Here is a 20,585-nt window from a genome sequence, read left to right as displayed (position 1 = left end):
ACCCCCCCCAAAGAGGGATCACCCTGGGACAGGAACACACTGGGCTGTACTGGGAGCACTGGGGGGGCTCAGGTGTCCCAGGACAATGTGGCCCAGCTCCAGGAGAGATCTGGGGAGCAGTGAGGAGGTACTGGTCTGTGCTAGTCTGTTCTGGTCTGTCCTGGTTTGTACCCCCAATCCCCAAAGCCCCTCCCCAGCTCCCCCAGGACCCTCCCGCACCCCAAAGCCCCCCAGGCCCCCCCATGCCCCTGACTTGGTCCTGCTGCCCCTTGAGCATCTGCAGCTCCTGCAGAACCAGGCATTTCTTTGCTCCCCACAGGGTCCTTCCCACACCCAGAATGGAATCTGGAGGCAGCAGGATGTGCACAGGGCTCCCATTTCCTACAGTGCAAAGGGGCTGCAGGGAATGATTCCCCTGCTCTTGCAAATCTGCCCAAACCTGCAGGGCACAGAAGGGGGAACTTCAGGAATTTGCTGGCCTTGGGAGTGGAGCCAACAGGGTATTGAGAGGAACATATCCCTCAAATACAATCTCTGTGCATACACAATATCTGTCTGGACAGACAGATAAAGCAACAATCAGATATATTCTGTATCATATCTATGGCACATATTCTACAGAATCCATCCCAAGGTGTTGTATGATATATCTGTAAGATATTACAAACAATAAGCAATAATAAGGCAAGTGTCCTCCTTAGGGACACACACTTCAGAAGGGAACTTGCACTTGACCCCCCTCCCTCTTCAGCTTCGAGCCACCCGGTGCCACAGAGGGGGACAGAGCTCCTGTGGAACATTCTATTCCACTGACACAGAGCAAGGAATAAACCCAAACTATTGCCTGGGTTTGTTCCCTGGGGGTCTCTGCAGCAGCAAGCACAGCCCCACACTGACTGCTCTGGGCTGTGCAGGCATTTGTGCTTCTGCCTGTCTCACACACACACCCAAAAGTCTGGTTAGTGCTGCCCTCAGGAAACCCCCCCAGCCTTGGTCCAGCTAAAGCTGTGGAATTTGTCTTTGTTTCCCTTGGGTTCAGGGTCAGGCTGTGCCTGTGTCCAGCCCAGAGGCTCAGAAAAGCATTTCTCCCATCCCACTGCAATCTGCTGCTGCAGACAGGACCCAGGCACTGGGAGTGAACAGCAGAGTGTTCCCAGGGGCTCTCTGAAGGAACACAAGTGTCCAAAGAAACCAGCACAAGTGTCCACAGAAGTCCCAGTCCTTCATCCCTGAATGAGCTTGTTCAGCCCAGGAAAAACTGTCTAAGTTTTATTTCCATGGAAGGAGGTTTTTCCCACTTTCAAACCAGTTTAGTTCCAAACTGGTTTCTTCATTTCCTCCTCCCAATTTCCCTGAAGGACACTGACAGGGGCCATGGACACTGACAGGGATCACAGTTTGTCCCTTGGCCATACAGCTCCTGTTGTTTGGTAGCACAGGAGAGGTTAATTAGAGCCCAGGCTCCAATCCCAGGGCACCCATTGGATCAGCACTTGGGGATACAAACTGACCTTGTGCTCAGGATGGAGCTGCGAGCAGAGATTTCCCTGCAAAGTCTACAGTGAGTCAAGCTCTGGAGAGGAGATTGTGCCCCATGGATGGGATTGCAGAGGCTCCCTCAGGTCCCCAGCAGGAATCATCACTGTCTGCAAGTCCCTGCCAGGAGGTTGGAGCCAGGTGGGGGTGGGGCTGTTCTGCCAGGAAGCAGCAGTAGGACAAGAGGGCTGGGTCTTGAGCTGTGCCAGGGGAAGTTTAGGTTGGATATTGGGAAGCAATTTTTTTTCTGGGAGAGTAATCAGGCCTTGGAATGGGCTGGGCAGGGAGGGGGTGGAGTCAGCGTCCCTGGAGGTGTTGAAGGTGAGAGTGGATGTGGCCTCAGTGCCATGGTCTGGGAAGCACAGCGGGCTTGGATCCAGGGTTGGACTTGATGATCTCGGAGGTCTTTTCCAACGCAGCTGATTCTGTGATTCTCTGATTCCCATTCCTGTGGCAGCACATGCTTGAGGCTCCATCCCCAGGGTGATAGAGATGTCTGTCCATATCTATCTCCAAGGTTAGTCTGTAAATGTGTGGGGTTAGAAAAGCAGGCTAAGTTCTGGTATGGTTGTAGAAGGAGAAAGAAGCCCAGAGGCCAGTGCAAGCAGGCAGCCCTGAGCTTGCACCTGATGTCCCCTCCCTGCAGGTTCCTGTCCTTGAGCCCAGGCCCTGAGGTGAGGCTGAGAAGTGGCGCGGAGGTGAGCCCAGAGCTGTCCCTGAGGTGAGGCTGAGAATAAGTGCAAGGCAGAGGTGCTGCTGAGGAAGGAGAGCCCTGTGGTGGGGAAGAGACAGAAGCTGTCAGTGCCCATCCCCGAGCAGGTGCTGTGTCCATCCCCTGTGTGCCAGGTGAGCTGGGGCTTTGCTGCAGAGCTGCGGGCGCTGATTTGAGCGTCTCCAAGTGCTGAGATGGTGGGCACCCAGGAACACAAACTGTGCCTGGCCACGGAGCCTGCAAGGAGGAGCAGAGACAGCCCTGGCAGTGTGGGGGGCCAGGTTGTCCCTGTGCCTTCCCCTGCAGGCCCTGGCTGTCCCTGCTGGGCCCCTGTCCATCCCCATCAGGTCCCTGCCCGTCCCCCCGGGCTGAGCTCCCCCCAGGAAGTGCCGTGGAGCTGAAGCTGCTGCCATCCCCCCCTGCAGCCGCTGCCCCAGCCAAGGGAGCAGCAAAGGCAGGGCCAGGAGCAGAGGCAGCAGCAGGGGAGCCCTGGGGGGGCCGGGAAGCTCTTGTGTGGGTCAGGAAAGAGGCGCTGGGCACGAGGCCGGGGCTGTGCTGAGCAGGCCCAGCCCTCACATCCCCCCAGCCAACGCCGGCTGCCCGGGGGGCTTGGGAGGGACCCCCAGCCCGTGTGCCCCACACTGAGCTGGCAGAGAGAGAGCCAAGGGACAGGGCCACGGGCAGGGCCACGGGTGAGGGACAGGCAGGGCCATTGCAGGGCCACGGTGAGGGCACAGCCTGTGGCAGCAGAGCTGCCCAGGGCCAGGGGCAGCCGGGGGTGTTGGTACCAGCCAGTGCTGGGGCCGAGCAGAGCACGAGGCCTCTTGCAGACCCCTGGAGCAGCCTCCCACTTTCCAGCCCTGCCCTGGTGGGGTGACACTGTCCCCTCCCTACAGGACACATCCCCAGAACTCTTCAGGGAGGACCTTTTGTGTCTCTTTCTGTTTGCTGATTCCTGCTGGGGACCTGAGGGAGCCTCTGCAATCCCATCCATGGGGCACAATCCCCTCTCCAGAGCTTGACTCACTGCAGACTTTGCAGGGAAATCTGTGCTGGCAGCCTGACTATGTCCCAACCCCCCACACTCCCCCCAGGATATTTGGGACGAGTTCCTCCTTCCTGGGCACCCATGGGATGGGGGGTGATTGTTCTCCTGCTGTTGCTGTTGCTGCTCCGCCCCTGTCCCTGCCCTTCCTGCCGCTGTCGGGTGAGCGGAGCGGCCACGATGGGAAAGGGGTGAGAGAAGGGAAAAGAGCGGGTGGGACCCCCAAAGGGAGCGTGAGGGGTGGTGGGTCACCCCCAAAGGGAGCTGGGGGGGAGTCAGTGTTTGAAGGGCCAATGGAAAAGGGGTGTGAGAGGGGGGCTAAGAGGAGTGGGGAGAGCAGGAGCGGGGTTTCCATGGGGGAGCCTTGGTGTCCCCATGCCTTGATCCCTGGAGAGCAGGGGAGGCTGGAGAGAGGGGAGAGCTGCAAGTACCCCGAGAGCCTGGAGAGGGGTTGCAGAGAAGGGGAAACCTGGACAGTGGGGACCCCTGGGATCCCCAGGACATCAAGGTGGAGAACCTGGAGAGGGGGAATGTCTTCGAACGCGGCACCCCGAAGGCGAGGGTCACAGGAGAAGGGACCCTTGGGATCCCCAGCACTGCCAGCATCCCTCAGTGGAACCCCCAGCTTCCCAGAGAGGGGAGACCCTCTGAACCCCAGAGGGGGGAGACCTGAGAGGGGGAACTTCTTGGAGAGTTTTTCTGGTTGAATCTTGATATTTTCGAGTATTTTTTAGCTGAATTTCAACTGTTTGCAGTTTGTGAGGGGTTCATCTTGCTATTTCTGAGGGGTTTTTTGCCTAAATGTCAGTGGTTTGGGTTTTTCTGGGCTGGATCTTGGTGTTTTGGAGGTTTTTATGGTCACAGGATGCCCGGTGAGTTCTAGAGATGGCCTTGGGCAGGAGGAACCCCCAAGCCAACACGCTCAGCCCTTGTTTTCCCCCCATCAGGATTTGTCCTTCCCAAAGCTTGGGCGGATGGAGGAGGAGGCTGCGAGGAAAAGGAAGATGCCTTGGGCCCCCCAGGCAGGTGAGGAGGAAGTCAGTGTCCCTTTGGGCGGGTGTTGTGCTGGCTCTGTCAGCCCAGCATGGCCCCGGCTGCAGGACAACCCCGCTGGCGCCGCCGTCCTGCCGGGGCCGGAGTTGGGGGGATGTCCTTGGCCTTCCCTGTGGGCCGGAGGCAAATCCCCTGCCTGTCCTTCTTGCTTCCTGCCCCAGGCCCCGAGCTGAGGAGGGAGAGCCCGGAGGACAAATCCCCCCGTGAGACCCTGGTGGGAGAGGCCGTTTTGAAGGGCTCCCCGGCGCAGGAAGGCAGCAGGGAGGAAAAGGGCCGGAGATCCCCCCGCAGGAGGGGCTCCAAAGCCATCCCAGGGTGCTCTGAGGAGGAAAGAGCCAGCCTGTGCCGGGAAGGCGGCCGGAGCTTGAGGGGGAGCTCTGACCTGGTGGTCCCTGAGCAGCCTCCCAGCAGGGAGAAGCCCTTCAGGTGCTTGGAATGTGGGAAGAGTTTTGGAAAGAGCTCCCACCTCTTCACCCACCAGCACATCCACGCTGGGGAACAGCCCTACCCGTGTAGGGAGTGTGGGAAGAGTTTCAGGGACAGCTCCACCCTCCGCATCCACCAGCGCATCCACACCGGGGAACGGCCCTACAAGTGCTTGGAATGTGGGAAGAGGTTTATGACCAGCTCACATCTCCTCCTGCACCAGTGGACGCACACGGATGAGAGGCCCTTCCGCTGCACCGACTGCGGGAAGGGTTTCAAGCAGAACTCCACCCTCGTTAGGCATCGGCGCATCCACACCGGGGAGAGGCCCTACAAGTGTGGGGAGTGTGGGAAGAGCTTCACTCAGAGCTCTAAGTTGACCAAACACCAACAGACCCACCAGTAAGGGAAGCCCCACCAGTGCCCCGACTGCGGGAAGAGCTTCGGCCGTAGGACTGACACACAAAAAAGGTTTCAAAAAGTCTTCAGGATTTTGAGTATCTGCACTCCAACTTCAGTTTATTCTTTTGATATGTTTAAGTTTAACCTCATTTTAGTCTGAAAGCCAAATTCACCACTACCCCATTCCCTGATAACCGTGGGCTGGTTCTGACAAGTGAGGCAGAAATTACCCACTGCCCAGCAAAAACCAGTGGGGCCAGCCAGTGGTCTTTGCCCTGGCAGCCCAGTTTCCCCAGTCTCATCTCAAAATGACCAGTTACACTGAAGCAAAGAGCACTGGAACCAGTGCAACAAGCCCCAGTCTGACTGTCACACCTGCTCACGTGTCCTGTTTTCTGCTGCTCTACAAACCTTCCTTGTTTAAAATACAATGGAAAAATGAACAGTTTTGGGGTTGTTTTGGTTTTGGGTTCGGGTGTTTTTTTTCCCCCCACTGTTCTCATTAACCTCATTTCAAATCTATTTCGGTGTTTGAAGATGAATTAAAATTTTGAATGATTTTTAATGCCAATTTTAACGGGGGTACTTTTGAATTAGATGATCAATGGAGCATAGAGGCGTGAGAAAGGAATCATATTAGGATGTGAAACCAGCCAGAGTATGGTACAATGTAACTTCATGGCACAAGCGAATTGGAAGGTCCATTGTGCTTTTTAGCAAGTCAGCCTGATATCCCCTATTATCAGAGCTGAGTTCTTCCTTGGTTTGGCTACATATTGCAAGATAGATACATCTACCCTTGAAACACAGTGATAGAGGTCATACATAGGGGTGAGAAAGATGATGATGGGAGGCAGATTCTGTGGGCAGGGGTCGCTCACCCCTTGCCCTACAGCAGGGCATGCACAGACTGTTGCTATCAGGTGATGAACAGGCGGGGTTTGGCTGCCACTCAGGCATCACCTTATACTGGGTACTGGCCCTACGTGGTGTAATGTGGAACTGATAAAATGGGGTGTCAGGACTGCTGGGGTGAGCGATCCTCATCCTGCCATGGAGACTGTGTTGTTCCGTGGGGACGCCCGCTAAGCACGGGCACCGACCAGCTGCTGCAGATCCTGGCAGCCCTGGCCTGTCTGTGTGGGTAAGCACAGTTTATTGACAGGAAGCAACTGAGAGAACAAACTTTTTAATATCCTTTTAGTGTTCCTTTAATTCCCCTTTATGTTTATGGTATTTTTCCTTTAGTTTCCCTTTTTACTAACCAATATCGTGTTATCCATAATATTGTGTTAAGATCCTTTTTTGGTATCCCTTTTCACTAGTTAATACTGTATTAAATGCTGTTCGTAGTATTTGTTTTAATGCCACCCGATAAGGTAGTTATTTTGTATCCTTTTTTAGTTTTTAATTCCTCTTGCTAAGTTTATTACTATTATTATTATTCTCACTGTAATAAAAGTATTTCGCGTGTTTGAATATTTCTGGCACTTGTCTTTATTCCGGACATGTATCCAAACAAACTGTTACACACACACAGCTTCTACTGAGAAGCTTCTGTCCTGTCAGGGCAGTCAAACTGAACAAACGTGTTTTCTTGCTGCTGAACTTTACAAATGAAAAAAAACAAGTTACTGTTCTATGCCCAAGGTTCTGGTTCCTGCCCCATGTATAACTTTAGCAGCTCTCCAGATGGAAGGGGATACCACTGCATTGGTGTTACTAGGAGTGACTTTGTGCATCCCCAGACATGGAGCTGTAGCTCACTAGACAGTGAGCAGCTTACCTGTTTTTCCCCATGCCCAGTTTCCTAAAACTGAGGAAAGAAAAGCAAGTATTTGTTTAGACAGCACCACAAACCAGAGGTTGGATGGATTAAAAAGTAATTTAATAAGCCTCGCTCTCAGGAGATGCTTAATAGACAGAAACACTCCTTTAGAGGAGCAGCTAATTCACAGAAGCATCAAAGAACTTCAATCAGACATTCACTCCACAGGGACAAGGCAAGGTTTGCCTTCTCTTCATCTGAGGTGAGGTTAAGCTCTTTAACATGAACAGTGCTGCTCCTCCAAATCTGCTTCAGTGCTTCCAAGTATGACAAAGGAAAGCGCAGCCCGTGAGTCTGCTGGGGAAGAAGAAACAGAAAAAAAATCCTTCAGCTGAGAGCAGTGTCCTTATTGCACAGCAGTGTGTGAGGCTGTGGGGAGGGAGCAGCAGGAATGTGTTCCCTTCCCACATGGCACTGGGGTCACTGAGAGCATTCTCCAGAAGACTCGGTTTTACCCAGGCCTGTTTTATCTTCGTAGGGAAAATGCTGAACTCTATTCCGTGTTCCAGCACGCTTTTGGAGGTGGGGATGTTTACAGCATGTGGCTTTCTCCTGTGGTTTACACATGGAAGAATTAAATAGTCTTAAACTTACACTCTTGCCCAGCCCTACCCATTATTTCTGGAAGCTCACAGAAGTTTATTTCTAGCTGCCACACGCAGTCTTTGGATATAGTTTGACACAAGCACAGAGGAGCTCCATTCCCAGGCCTGGAGTCTTCAAGGGCAAGAAGGAATATTCTGGGATCTGCACATGTTGTTCAGGTGCCAGTGTACAACCTCAGCTCTGGAGGACCAGTGAGATTTACTTCCAAAGAAAAATAAGTGCCAGGCAAAAAGCCTTGCTGTAATTACTGAGACAAGGACAGACTGTGCCCTGTTTTGCCATTCCAGTGTTTCGGATCACAGAGCTAAGACACAGCATCTCACTGCCAAAAAAGCAGAAATAAAGGTTCCAAAGCTCAAAGCCATGCTTAGGAAGGATTTATGACCCAGCAAAAGCACACTGTACCTGCGAGCAGGAACAGAGACAACCTGAAAAGTACATTTCAGAACAAGGTAGGTCTTTACTCACAGTGCTGACCCACCCTACCCTAAAATGAACACCCCTGCAGTGTGTTCCATTGGATACAGAATCTAACATGGGTTTAGCATGGCAGTGATCCCTAGGGAATATCTGCTGGCCTATCCAGTAGCCTCAGTAGAGGATGTGCTAAGGACACACCAGTAAGAGCTGGTTTTACTTGCTCCAGTAGCTTTGCTCACTGGGCCATAAGGCATGCACCAGAAATCCTGTTAACATCTCGAGTGTTTAATTAAGCATGAGATCACATTGCTCAGTTCCACTGTTAAACTGCCTCTGTGGTGCAGCCTCAGCTCCTCTGGGCACTGCAGGGCTGGGCAGAAAGGCTCTGGGTGCTGAGGATCACGGCAGAACCCAGGCCCTGCTGCCATTCTGGGCAAGCTCATCTCATGCAGCAAAACCCCCCATGGAAAGATAAGTTTTGGGGTGTCTGCAGGAACAAACCTGGGCCGTGCCATCCTCACTGCCAGTGTCATCTGTCCCCATCATGGGAGTGTCTCTCCTGTTCCTTAAGGAATGATACACATAAACCATCTCCCTGCGAATTTCATCCTAAAAGACAGCAGGGAGGAAACAGTTCCATGTGATCCACAGCCTCAGACTCATCTCACTGCACTTGCCAATGCTCCTGAATTCTGGAGTCACTCTTCCAACAAAGCCTGCAAGTCACCCTCCCAAATGAATTGTCCAACAGCCACCTCCAACAGCAATAAGGGACTCTCCAAAACACCTCTGAAAATTTATTTACAATCATCTGCTGCCTTAAAACTGCCGCTGCTAGAGTCCCAGGAGTGATGCTGTACAGAAAACAGGCCATTTAAGGGAAAGTATTAATGAACAGGTGTGCATCAACACATTTCCAGTCTGATACTGATCTGTTTCTTAAAAATCACATGCCCATCATCAGTCCTTGGTCAGAGCTGTGCAAAGCAATTCAGAGCTCTCTGGGCAGGTTGCACATGGAATTTGTGGACACAGGTCTTCCATGTGTCCTGTCATCCTGGGTTGATCTGTGTGACATCAGAAGGCAAGGTGGCCCAAAAACTGGGGGGAAAAAGTCTCCAAAACCTACACAGTCTCAATATGGACACAAGCAAGATGGAGGAAAAAAATCAGAAAGTTATGGTGTGTTTTTCTTGGGAAACATTCAATTCCTCCAAACAAACCCCAAACTGTACAAGATAATCTTTGCTGTGTGTCCCGCCCCCTTATTTTTTTTAAAGTGAGATAAAAAGCACTTCTACAATTTCATACTAAAAAACCTTCATGGATAAGAAGCAGTATAAACACAGCATAATGCAAGATGCATGGATCAATGTTGTGGAACAACTTAGTAGTGCCCCTGGCACCTGCTTGGATACAGAGATAACCCAGAAGTGAAGACTAAATGCAGCCACAGCAGCAGCTGCAACCAGCAGAATTCCCTCTCCTGAGAAAACCTATTTTTATAAATTATTCCTGTTCTTAAATACAAAGAATAGAAAAAAACCCTAGTATCAAGACCTGTAGAGGCCATTTAGCTGCTGTAATGATCTACCCCATCAAACCTGAGACAAAAGCCATGTACCTCCCATACAGAATCATAGGCTGAATTTAGTTTTGAAGCCCCCCCTCCAGAAGGTTGGAATGTGCCAGATCACTCAACAAACAACCCCACAGTATCCTAACAAACCCTAATGGGATGCAGGATCCAGCTCAGTGTAACTGCATGACCCTTATAGACCTTTTGCACAGGAGAGCAACAACTCCCATGCCTCACATGCACTCCCCAGCCCACCCCAAATGTACAGGGGTGGCTTCACTGTACCCACAGCATTCTCTTGATCTGGTTCCACAGAGATGAGAGTGTGATCTCTGAACTGCAGTCTGATTTTGCTGTCTATTTTTGGCAATTTCCCACCTAAGAAAAATAAATCCTCCTTAGAAAGGAAGAAAACCAGACAAACGGTTAAACTGAGCCCCCCTGTGCTCTCCCCACTCTCTCAAGGCTGGACTGTTTGTTAAGCTCTGTTTCAACACCCACATGTCCTCCAACTTGTTGTGGAGGGGGCAAGGAGAAAGAGATTTTTTAATTCTCTCCCCTTTCCTGTCTGCAAATAACTATAATAAATAGCAAGCTAGAGCCCAGGGAAAACTGCTACCAGTTAAATGCTCTCGGGATACAGTTTATCACAGCTGCCAGTTCCAGTCTAGGATAATCTTTATTCCACTCTAAGGCAGTGTCATCTCTCCCACTCGACACGGGGAGCAAACACACACGTGGGGCCTCACGGCACATGAAGCTGATGCTGGACTGTGATCTGGCAGAGTTCAGGCACACGGTGTGACTCTTGGGGTCGGTGCTGTGCCGGGCAAAGGCTTGGACTCGACGCTCCTCGTGGGTCCCTTCCACCTCAGCCTGTTCTGTGACTGTGCGATGAGTTCCCTCTCTTCCAACACTGTTGTTCTTTTTAGGGCTCCTCGCTGCCCGGGCCCGGAGCCCGCCTCCCGCGCGCCTGCTTCCCTGCCCGTTTTGGCGGCCGCAGCCGGGCGCTGAGTGCCCGCTCCCCGGGCGGGCCCGGCCGCTGCTCCAGGAGTGGGGGGGCAGCGCCGGCGCCTCGAGGATTCCCGGGATTCCCTGGCCGGTTTCCAGGCAACGCTCCCCGCGCGCTCCTCGCTCCAGGGCCGAAGGTGCGCAGCCAATGGGAGGCGGCGGAGTGGGCGGGGCGAGGCGGGGCTTGGGCGGGACGGGGGCGGGGCCGAGAGGGGCGGTTGGTGGGGTTTGGGTGGGAGCGGGCGGGGCGGGGCCGGGAGCGGGAGCGCTGCCGCTGAGCGGCCCCCGGGCAGAGACCCCGGGCAGCGGCCCCGAGACCCCCGGCGAGTGGCCCCCGGGCGAGAGAGCCCCGGCGAGTGGTCCCCGGTGCGCGGCCCCGGGGGAGGGACCCCCCGTGCGAGGCCCCCGGTGAACGACCCCCGGTGAGCGACCCCCAGTAAGTGACACCCGGTGAGCGACTCGCGGGGAAGAAGCCCCGGTAAGTGACCCCTGCGGAGGGACCCCCTGTGAATGACCCGCGGTGAACAACCCCTGGCAAGTGACCCCCGGACAGGGAGCCCCGGTAAGTCACCCCGAGGAGGGACCCCCGGGCAGTGAGCCCCGGGGACAGTCCCCCGGTGCGCGGCCCCCGGGGGTGTCGGGCCGGGGCTGGGCGCGTTCCTTCCCCGTGCAGAGCCGAGCGGGGCCGGAGCGGAGCCGGCCGGGGGGGCAGAGGGGAGCCCTGAGCCGCCTTCTGCCGAGGGGGCTGCTGGAAAGGAGCCTGCGCTGGGAGGAGCGGGGGACGTGGCCCGAGGCTGAGGCAGGGGAGCTTCAGGTCAGCTCCTGGACAAAGGTTTCTCGCTGTGTTTTTCGGGGGGGCTCGGGCACTGCAATGGGTTGCCCAGGCGGAGCCAGCACCCCGGCAGGTGTTTCAGAGGCGCCTGCATCTGGCCATGGCTGACACGCTTTAGTGGTTTGGGGGTTGCTGGGGCAGTGCTGGGCTGACAGATGGACTTGATGGAATCATGGAACAACGTGCTGAGTTGGGAGGGTCCCACCGGCACCGTGGAGTCCAGCTCCTGAGTTTTAGGCACCACTAGAGGAACTGAATCTGGATCAAGCTGTTTGGCTCCAAAAACTCTTCTGCCCCTAGTCTACACTGCCAAGTGAAACAAAACAGACCGTGCAAAATAGAGGCCTGTGTTCCCCCCAAAGGGAAGGTAGGCAGTTACAAACCGGGAGAATAAAGCAAAGCTCAGAGCCTACATTCATGGTTCCCACAGTTGTATGACACATCAAACCAGTCCGCTGTTACCCATGTAGAACTGTCATCAGGAACCCCAAACTTTCTTGTGTGTATTTGTGTAGATATGTATATATACACATACCTATGTATAGATACGTATTTGTGTGTATCTCTGTAAGATTCTGTATCTTTGGATGTGATATTGGCATGCTGTTGTTGTGTGGCAACAAGTGGACTTAAATGGTTACAAGACTTTAGGAGATAGCCTTTCTGCTTGTGGGTTCTGTTTTTTAAAGAAGGTAACAAGAAAAGAACTCTTTAGCCAAATATCAGTTAAGGGCTCCTCGCTGCCCGGGGCCCGAAGCCCGCCTCCCGCGCGCCTGCTTCCCTGCCCGTTTTGGCGGCCGCAGCCGGGCGCTGAGTGCCCGCTCCCCGGGCGGGCCCGGCCGCTGCTCCAGGAGTGGGGGGGCAGCGCCGGCGCCTCGAGGATTCCCGGGATTCCCTGGCCGGTTTCCAGGCAACGCTCCCCGCGCGCTCCTCGCTCCAGGGCCGAACGTGCGCAGCCAATGGGAGGCGGCGGAGTGGGCGGGGCGAGGCGGGGCTTGGGCGGGGCGGGGGCGGGTCCGAGAGGGGCGGTTGGTGGGGTTTGGGTGGGAGCGGGCGGGGCGGGGCCGGGAGCGGGAGCGCTGCCGCTGAGCGGCCCCCGGGCAGAGACCCCGGGCAGCGGCCCCGAGAGCCCCGGCGAGTGGCCCCCGGTGCGCGGCCCCGGGGGAGGGACCCCCCGTGCGCGGCCCCCGGTGAGCGACCCCCGGTGAGCGACCCCCAGTAAGTGACACCCGGTGAGCGACCCGCGGGGGAGAAGCCCCGGTAAGTGACATCTGCGGAGGGACCCCCGGTGAATGACCCGCGGTGAACAACCCCTGGCAAGTGACCCCCGGGCAGGGACCCCCGGTGCGCGGCCCCCGGGAGTGTCAGGCCGGGGCTGGGCGCGTTCCTTCCCCGTGCAGAGCCGAGCGGGGCCGTGGCGGGAGCGGGGCCGGAGCGGAGCCGGCCGGGGGGGCAGAGGGGAGCCCTGAGCCGCCTTCTGCCGAGGGGGCTGCTGGAAAGGAGCCTGCGCTGGGAGGAGCGGGGGACGTGGCCCGAGGCTGAGGCAGGGGAGCTTCAGGTCAGCTCCTGGACAAAGGTTTCTCGCTGTGTTTTTCGGGGGGGCTCGGGCACTGCAATGGGTTGCCCAGGCGGAGCCAGCACCCCGGCAGGTGTTTCAGAGGCGCCTGCATCTGGCCATGGCTGACACGCTTTAGTGGTTTGGGGGTTGCTGGGGCAGTGCTGGGCTGACAGTTGGACTTGATGGAATCATGGACCGTGCTGAGTTGGGAGGGTCCCACCGGCACCGTGGAGTCCAGCTCCTGAGTTTTAGGCACCACTAAAGGAACTGAATCTGGATCGAGCTGTTTGGCTCCAAAAACTCTTCTGCCCCTAGTCTACACTGCCAAGTGAAACAAAACAGACCGTGCAAAATAGAGGCCTGTGTTCCCCTGAAAGGGAAGGCAGGCAGTTACAAACCAGGACAGTAAATCAAAGCTCAGAACATACATTCATGGTCCCCACAGTTGTATGACACATCAAACCAGTCCTCTGTTCATTACCCGTGTAGAACTGTCATCAGGAACCCCAGACTTTCTTGTGTGTATTTGTATAGATATGTATAGATATGTATAGGTAGATAGATATACATACATAGATATGTATAGGTATATATTTGTGTGTATCTTTGGATTCTGTATCTTTGGATGTGATATTGGCATGCTATTGTTGTGTGGCAACAAGTGGACTTAAAAGGTTGCAACACTTTAGGAGATCGCCTTTCTGCTTGTGGGTTCTATTTTTTAAAGAAGGTAACAAGAAAAGAACTCTTTAGCCAAATATAACTTAAGACATTAATCAGAGCAAATGTATTGATTTTTATTTCCAATTGTACAACAAGTCATTCAACTATTTGCATACTCCAAAGCTGGGTTGGAAACTTCTCCCTCAGAAATAAGAAAAACTGTTTTCCAAGGCTGTTACTGACAGCCATGGCAGAGTTTCCAATAACAACTCCCCATTCTTGAAATGCAAAGCCTGAAAAATGAAACAAGCGTTAACCTGGAATTCTTGTTGCCAGCACTGATCTGGACAGAAGTTATTAGAGAGTGGAGCAAAGCTAGCACCACAAACCACCTTGGGCTCTGCATTCATTGGTCATGGCAACAAAGTTTTGCTTTTCAACCCATCTACTAAGGAAACCTTGCCAGAAAAGTGAGCTTATAACACTACTTTTCTTAAGAAGTGAGGAGGCCTTAATCCAGTGTACACAGATGAGACCCTGAAATAGGAGAGAGGCCAGTTGCTGATGATCAGTGCAGATGAGGAATCAGCTCTGCTGAGTAGGCTTCAAGCTTTGTGATTTTTACAAGTGGACTATTTCAAATCTGTTGTAGAAGAAACAGTCTTTTCTGTTTGATCAACTTTCCACTTTCAGAATACTGGAGTTTATCCCTAAAATTCAGCCTGTAGTTTCAAAAGATAAAAATCCTTCGAGGAAACCTTTCAGCCTCAGTAGCCAATTGCAATGTGCCCAGGGAAGTTCAGCAACAGCACCATTCATTAAATGAACTGTTCTGGACCAGCCATCCCAGAGAGATTGAGCTCCAGTGCCAAACCCCATAGAGTGCCAAGTGCCATAAGAGCTGATTTTTGGCTTCGCTGAGATTCTCTCTGGTTTCACTGGGTGTACCTGGCACATCTGGAGCAAAGGGTGTGGGCAAAAGTACATCCTTAAAAGGGTCCAGTACAAATCATGTCACAAGATTATCAATTTCTCTAATTGAGGAAGGCAATTAGATACAGAACTGAATTTTTCTACCTCCTCTTTCCACACTGCTGCTGAATTCCTTCAACATGCCCTGTGAGCAGTCCCAGAGCTCTGTGCTTCACACCATAAGGGACTTGCTTAACAGGGAACAAACACCTCAGAGACAAAAGGTGCCACCACAGAAAGGTCTTTACTGCCCAAGAAGTGCCCAGGCTACCCCAACAACTGCGCCTCAAAACTAAAGCTTCCAGACTTTTTTTTCCTGGTGGAAAGAGCTCCCGATTCCCTTTTTTCAGCCCCGCTCTGCAATGGCCGGTCCCACCTTTTAAAAAATTGAATCCAAATGAAGATTCCTGCCAGACAAAAGGTGCCATCACAGAAAGGTCTTCCTGCCCAAGAAGTGCCCAGGCTGCCCCAAAAACTGCACCTGAAAACAAAAGCTTCCAGACTTGTTTTCCTTAGAGAAAGAGCTGCTGTTCCCTTTTTTCAACCCTGCTCTGCAATGGCCGGTCCCACCTCCTGAAAAATTGAATCCAGATGAAGATTCTTCCCAGAAAAATGGTGCCACCACAGAAAACTCCTCCTCCCCAAGAAGTACCCAGGCTGCCCCAACTACACCTGAAGCCAAAGGATCAAGACTTTTTTTCCGGGTGGAAAGACCTGGTGTTCCGTTTTTTCAGCCCTGCACTACAATGGCTGGTCCTGCCTCCTGGAAAATTTAATGTAAAAGAACATTCCTGCCAGACAAAAGGTACCACTACAAAAAACTCTTCCTGTCCATGAAGTGCCAAGGCTGCTCCAACAACTGCACCTCAAAACAAAAGCTTCTAGACTTCTTTTCCTGGTAGAAAGAGCTGCTGTTCCCTTATTTCAGCCCTGCGCTCCAATGGCCCGTCCGACCTCCTGGAAAATTCAATGTAAATGAAGATTCCTGCCAGACAAAAGGTGCCACCACAGAAAGGTCTTCCTGCCCAAGAAGTGCCCAGACTGCCCCAACAACTGCACCTCAAATCCACAGCTTCCAGCGTTTTTTTCCTGGTGGAAAGAGCTGCTGTTCCCTTTTTTCAGGCCTGCGCTGCAATGGCCGGTCCCACCTCCTGAAAAATGGAATCCAACTGAAGATTCCTGCCAGACAAAAGGTACCACCACAGAAAACTCTTTGTTCCCGAAGAAGTGCCCAGGCTGCCCCACCGACTACACTTCAAGGCCAAATGATCCAGACTTTTTTCCCTGTGGAAAGAGCTGCTGTTCAATTTTTTCAGCCCTGCAATGCAATGGCTTGTCCCACCTCCTGAAAAATTTACTCCAAATTAAGATTTCTGCCAGACAAAAGGTGCCACCACAGAAAACTCTTGCTGCCCAAGAAGTGCCCAGGCTGCCCAACAACTGCACCTGAAGCCAAAGCTTCCAGACTTTTTTCCTGGAGGAAAGAGCTGCTGTTCCCTTTTTTCAGGTCTGCACTGCAATGGCCGGTCCCACCTCCTGGAAAACATAATGTAAATGAACATTCGTGCCAGACAAAAGGTGCCACCACAGAAAGCTCTTTGATGCCCAAGAAGTCTTCAGGCTACCCAAACAACTGCACCTCAAAGCCAAAGGTTCTAGACTTTTTTTCCTGGTGGAAAGAGCTGCTGTTCCCTTTTTTCAGGTCTGCGCTGCAATGGCCGGTCCCACCTCCTGGAAAACATAATGTAAATGAAGATTCCTGCCTGACAAAAGGTGCCACCACAGGAAGCTCTTTACTGCCCAAGAAGTGCTCAGGCTGCCCCACAAACTGCACCTCAAAGCCAAAGGATCCAGACTTTTTTTCCTGGTGGGAAAGAGCTACTCTTCCCTTTTTTCAGCCCAGCGCTGCAGTGGCTGTTCCCAACTCCTGAAAAATTGAATCCAAATGAAGATTCCTGCCAGACAAAAGGTGCCACCAGAGCAAGGTCTTCCTGCCTAAGAAGTGCCCAGGCTACCCAAACAACTGCACCTCGAAGCCAAAGCTTCCAGACTTTTTTTCCTGGTAGAAAGAGCTGCTGTTCCCTTTTTTCAGCCCAACGCTGCAATGACCGGTCCCACCTCCGGAAAATTTACTCCAGCTGAAGATTCCTGCAAGACACAAGGTGCCACCACAGAAAACTCTTGCTGCCCAAGAAGTGCCCAGGCTGCCCAACAACTGCACCTGAAGCCAAAGCTTCCAGACTTTTTTCCTGGAGGAAAGAGCTGCTGTTCCTTTTTTTCAGGTCTGCACTGCAATGGCCGGTCCCACCTCCTGGAAAACATAATGTAAATGAACATTCGTGCCAGACAAAAGGTGCCACCACAGAAAGCTCTTTGATGCCCAAGAAGTCTTCAGGCTACCCAAAAAACTGCACCTCGAAGCCAAAGGATCCAGACTTTTTTTCCTGGTAGAAAGAGCTGCTGTTCCTTTTTTCAGCCCAGCGATGCAATGGCTGGTCCCAACTCCTAAAAAATTTAATCCAAATGAACATTCCTGCCAGACAAAAGGTGCCACCAGAGAAAGGTGTTCCTGCCCAAGAAGTGCCCAGGCTACCCAAACAACTGCACCTCAAAGCCAAAGGTTCTAGACTTTTTTTCCTGGTGGAAAGAGCTGCTCTTCCCTTTTTTCAGGCCTGCGCTGAAAGGGCTTGTCCCACCTTTTAAAAAACTGAATCCAACTGAAGATTCCTGCCAGACAAAAGGTACCACCACCGAAAACTCTTGCTGCCCAAGAAGTACCCAGGCTGCCCAACAACTGCACCTGAAGCCAAAGCTTCCAGACTTTTTTCCCTGTGGAAAGAACTGCTGTTCCCTTTTTTCAGCCCTGCTCTGCAATGGCCGGTCCCACCTTTTGAAAAATTGAATCCAACTGAAGATTCCTGCCAGACAAAAGGTACCACCACAGAAAGTCCTTCCTGCCCAAGAAATGTCCAGGCTGCCCAACAACTGCACCTGAAGCCAAAGGATCCAGACTTTTTTTCCTGGAGGAAAGAGCTGCTGTTCCCTTTTTTCAGGTCTGCGCTGCAATGGCCGGTCCCACCTCCTGGAAAACATAATGTAAATGAACATTCGTGCCAGACAAAAGGTGCCACCACAGAAAGCTCTTTGATGCCCAAGAAGTCTTCAGGCTACCCAAACAACTGCACCTCAAAGCCAAAGGATCCAGACTTATTTTCCTGGTGGAAAGAGCTGCTGTTCCCTTTTTTCTGCCCTGCGCTGCAATGGCCGGTCCCACCTTTTAAAAATATCTATCCAAATGAAGATTCCTGCCAGACAAAAGGTGCCACCACCGAAAACTCTTGCTGCCCAAGAAGTACCCAGGCTGCCCAACAACTGCACCTGAAGCCAAAGCTTCCAGACTTTTTTCCCTGTGGAAAGAACTGCTGTTCCCTTTTTTCAGCCCTGCTCTGCAATGGCCGGTCCCACCTTTTGAAAAATTGAATCCAACTGAAGATTCGTGCCAGACAAAAGGTACCACCACAGAAAGTCCTTCCTGCCCAAGAAGTGTCCTGGCTGCCAACCAACTGCACCTGAATCCAAAGGATCCAGACTTTTTTCCTGGAGGAAAGAGCTGCTGTTCCCTTTTTTCAGGTCTGCGCTGCAATGGCCGGACCCACCTCCTGGAAAACATAATGTAAATGAACATTCGTACCAGACAAAAGGTGCCACCACAGAAAGCTCTTTGATGCCCAAGAAGTCTTCAGGCTACCCAAACAACTGCACCTCAAAGCCAAAGGATCCAGACTTTTTTTCCTGGTGGGAAAGAGCTGCTCTTCCCTTTTTTCTGCCCTGCGCTGCAATGGCCGGTCCCACCTCCTGGAAAACATAATGTAAATGAAGATTCCTGCCTGACAAAAGGTGCCACCACAGGAAGCTCTTTACTGCCCAAGAAGTGCTCAGGCTGCCCCAAAAACTGCACCTCAAAGCCAAAAGATCCAGACTTTTTTTCCTGGTAGAAAGAGCTGCTGTTCCCTTTTTTCAGCCCAGCGCTGCAGTGGCTGTTCCCAACTCCTGAAAAATTGAATCCAAATGAAGATTCCTGCCAGACAAAAGGTGCCACCAGAGCAAGGTCTTCCTGCCCAAGAAGTGCCCAGGCTACCCAAACAACTGCACCTCGAAGCCAAAGCTTCCAGACTTTTTTTCCTGGTAGAAAGAGCTGCTGTTCCCTTTTTTCAGCCCAACGCTGCAATGACCGGTCCCACCTCCTGGAAAATTTACTCCAACTGAAGATTCCTGCAAGACACAAGGTGCCACCACAGAAAACTCTTGCTGCCCAAGAAATGCCCAGGCTGCCCAACAACTGCACCTGAAGCCAAAGCTTCAAGACTTTTTTCCTGGAGGAAAGAGCTGCTGTTCCCTTTTTTCAGGTCTGCGCTGCAATGGCCGGTCCCACCTCCTGGAAAACATAATGTAAATGAACATTCGTGCCAGACAAAAGGTGCCACCACGGAAAGCTCTTTGATGCCCAAGAAGTCTTCAGGCTACCCAAACAACTGCACCTCAAAGCCAAAGGTTCTAGACTTTTTTTCCTGGTGGAAAGAGCTGCTGTTCCCTTTTTTCAGGTCTGCGCTGCAATGGCCGGTCCCACCTCCTGGAAAGCATAATGTAAATGAACATTCGTGCCAGACAAAAGGTGCCACCACAGAAAGCTCTTTGATGCCCAAGAAGTCTTCAGGCTACCCAAACAACTGCACCTCAAAGCCAAAGGATCCAGACTTTTTTTCCTGGTGGAAAGAGCTGCTGTTCCCTTTTTTCTGCCCTGCGCTGCAATGGCCGGTCCCACCTTTTAAAAATATCTATCCAAATGAAGATTCCTGCCAGACAAAAGGTGCCACCACAGAAAGGTCTTCCTGCCCAAGAAGTGCCCAGGCTGCCCCAACATCTGCACCAGAAACCAAAGCTTCCAGACTTTTTTTCCTGGTAGAAAGAGCTGCTCTTCCCTTTTTTCAGGCCTGCGCTGAAAGGACTTGTCCCACGTTTTAAAAAACTGAATCCAACTGAGGATTCCTGCCAGATAAAAGGTGCCACCACAGAAAACTCTTCCTGCCCAAGAAGTGCCCAGACTGCCCAACAACTGCACCAGAACCCAAAGCTTCCAGACTTTTTTCTCTGTGGAAAGAGCTGCTGTTCCCTTTTTTCAGCCCTGCTCTGCAATGGCCGGTCCCACCTTTTGAAAAATTGAATCCAACTGAAGATTCGTGCCAGACAAAAGGTACCACCACAGAAAGTCCTTCCTGCCCAAGAAGTGTCCTGGCTGCCCAACAACTGCACCTGAATCCAAAGGATCCAGACTTTTTTCCTGGAGGAAAGAGCTGCTGTTCCCTTTTTTCAGGTCTGCGCTGCAATGGCCGGACCCACCTCCTGGAAAACATAATGTAAATGAACATTCGTACCAGACAAAAGGTGCCACCACAGAAAGCTCTTTGATGCCCAAGAAGTCTTCAGGCTACCCAAACAACTGCACCTCAAAGCCAAAGGATCCAGACTTTTTTTCCTGGTGGGAAAGAGCTGCTCTTCCCTTTTTTCTGCCCTGCGCTGCAATGGCCGGTCCCACCTCCTGGAAAACATAATGTAAATGAAGATTCCTGCCTGACAAAAGGTGCCACCACAGGAAGCTCTTTACTGCCCAAGAAGTGCTCAGGCTGCCCCACAAACTGCACCTCAAAGCCAAAAGATCCAGACTTTTTTTCCTGGTAGAAAGAGCTGCTGTTCCCTTTTTTCAGCCCAGCGCTGCAGTGGCTGTTCCCAACTCCTGAAAAATTGAATCCAAATGAAGATTCCTGCCAGACAAAAGGTGCCACCAGAGCAAGGTCTTCCTGCCCAAGAAGTGCCCAGGCTACCCAAACAACTGCACCTCGAAGCCAAAGCTTCCAGACTTTTTTTCCTGGTAGAAAGAGCTGCTG

The 20,585-nt window shown here is 52.5% G+C and overlaps 2 protein-coding genes and 1 long non-coding RNA gene across 3 annotated transcripts in view; 1 reads left to right on the top strand and 2 right to left on the bottom strand.

Moving 5' to 3' along the window:
* Positions 1 to 5,263, top strand: part of LOC127474912 (zinc finger protein 239-like) — a 93,429-nt gene extending 88,166 nt beyond the window's left edge. The window contains exon 3 of the mRNA XM_051796241.1: positions 4,508 to 5,263. Coding sequence (XP_051652201.1) covers positions 4,508 to 5,178 — 671 coding nt within the window. The 3' untranslated portion in view covers positions 5,179 to 5,263. The remainder of the gene's footprint in view (positions 1 to 4,507) is intronic.
* LOC127474810 (uncharacterized) overlaps positions 1 to 20,585 on the bottom strand; it is a 1,039,526-nt gene that overhangs the window by 555,656 nt on the left and 463,285 nt on the right.
* On the bottom strand, positions 7,077 to 9,962 carry LOC127474988 (uncharacterized). The gene is made up of 3 exons (XR_007906060.1): positions 9,897 to 9,962; positions 8,530 to 8,637; positions 7,077 to 7,296 (listed from the first exon to the last, which is right to left on the bottom strand). It is a non-coding gene; the product is annotated as an uncharacterized LOC127474988 (long non-coding RNA).

Source organism: Manacus candei, unplaced genomic scaffold (genome assembly GCF_025592945.1).
Source record: "Manacus candei isolate 608988 ecotype Guabito, Panama unplaced genomic scaffold, ASM2559294v1 h1tg000045l, whole genome shotgun sequence".
NCBI lineage: Eukaryota > Metazoa > Chordata > Aves > Passeriformes > Pipridae > Manacus > Manacus candei.
This window is presented reverse-complemented; position numbering and strand designations above follow the sequence as displayed.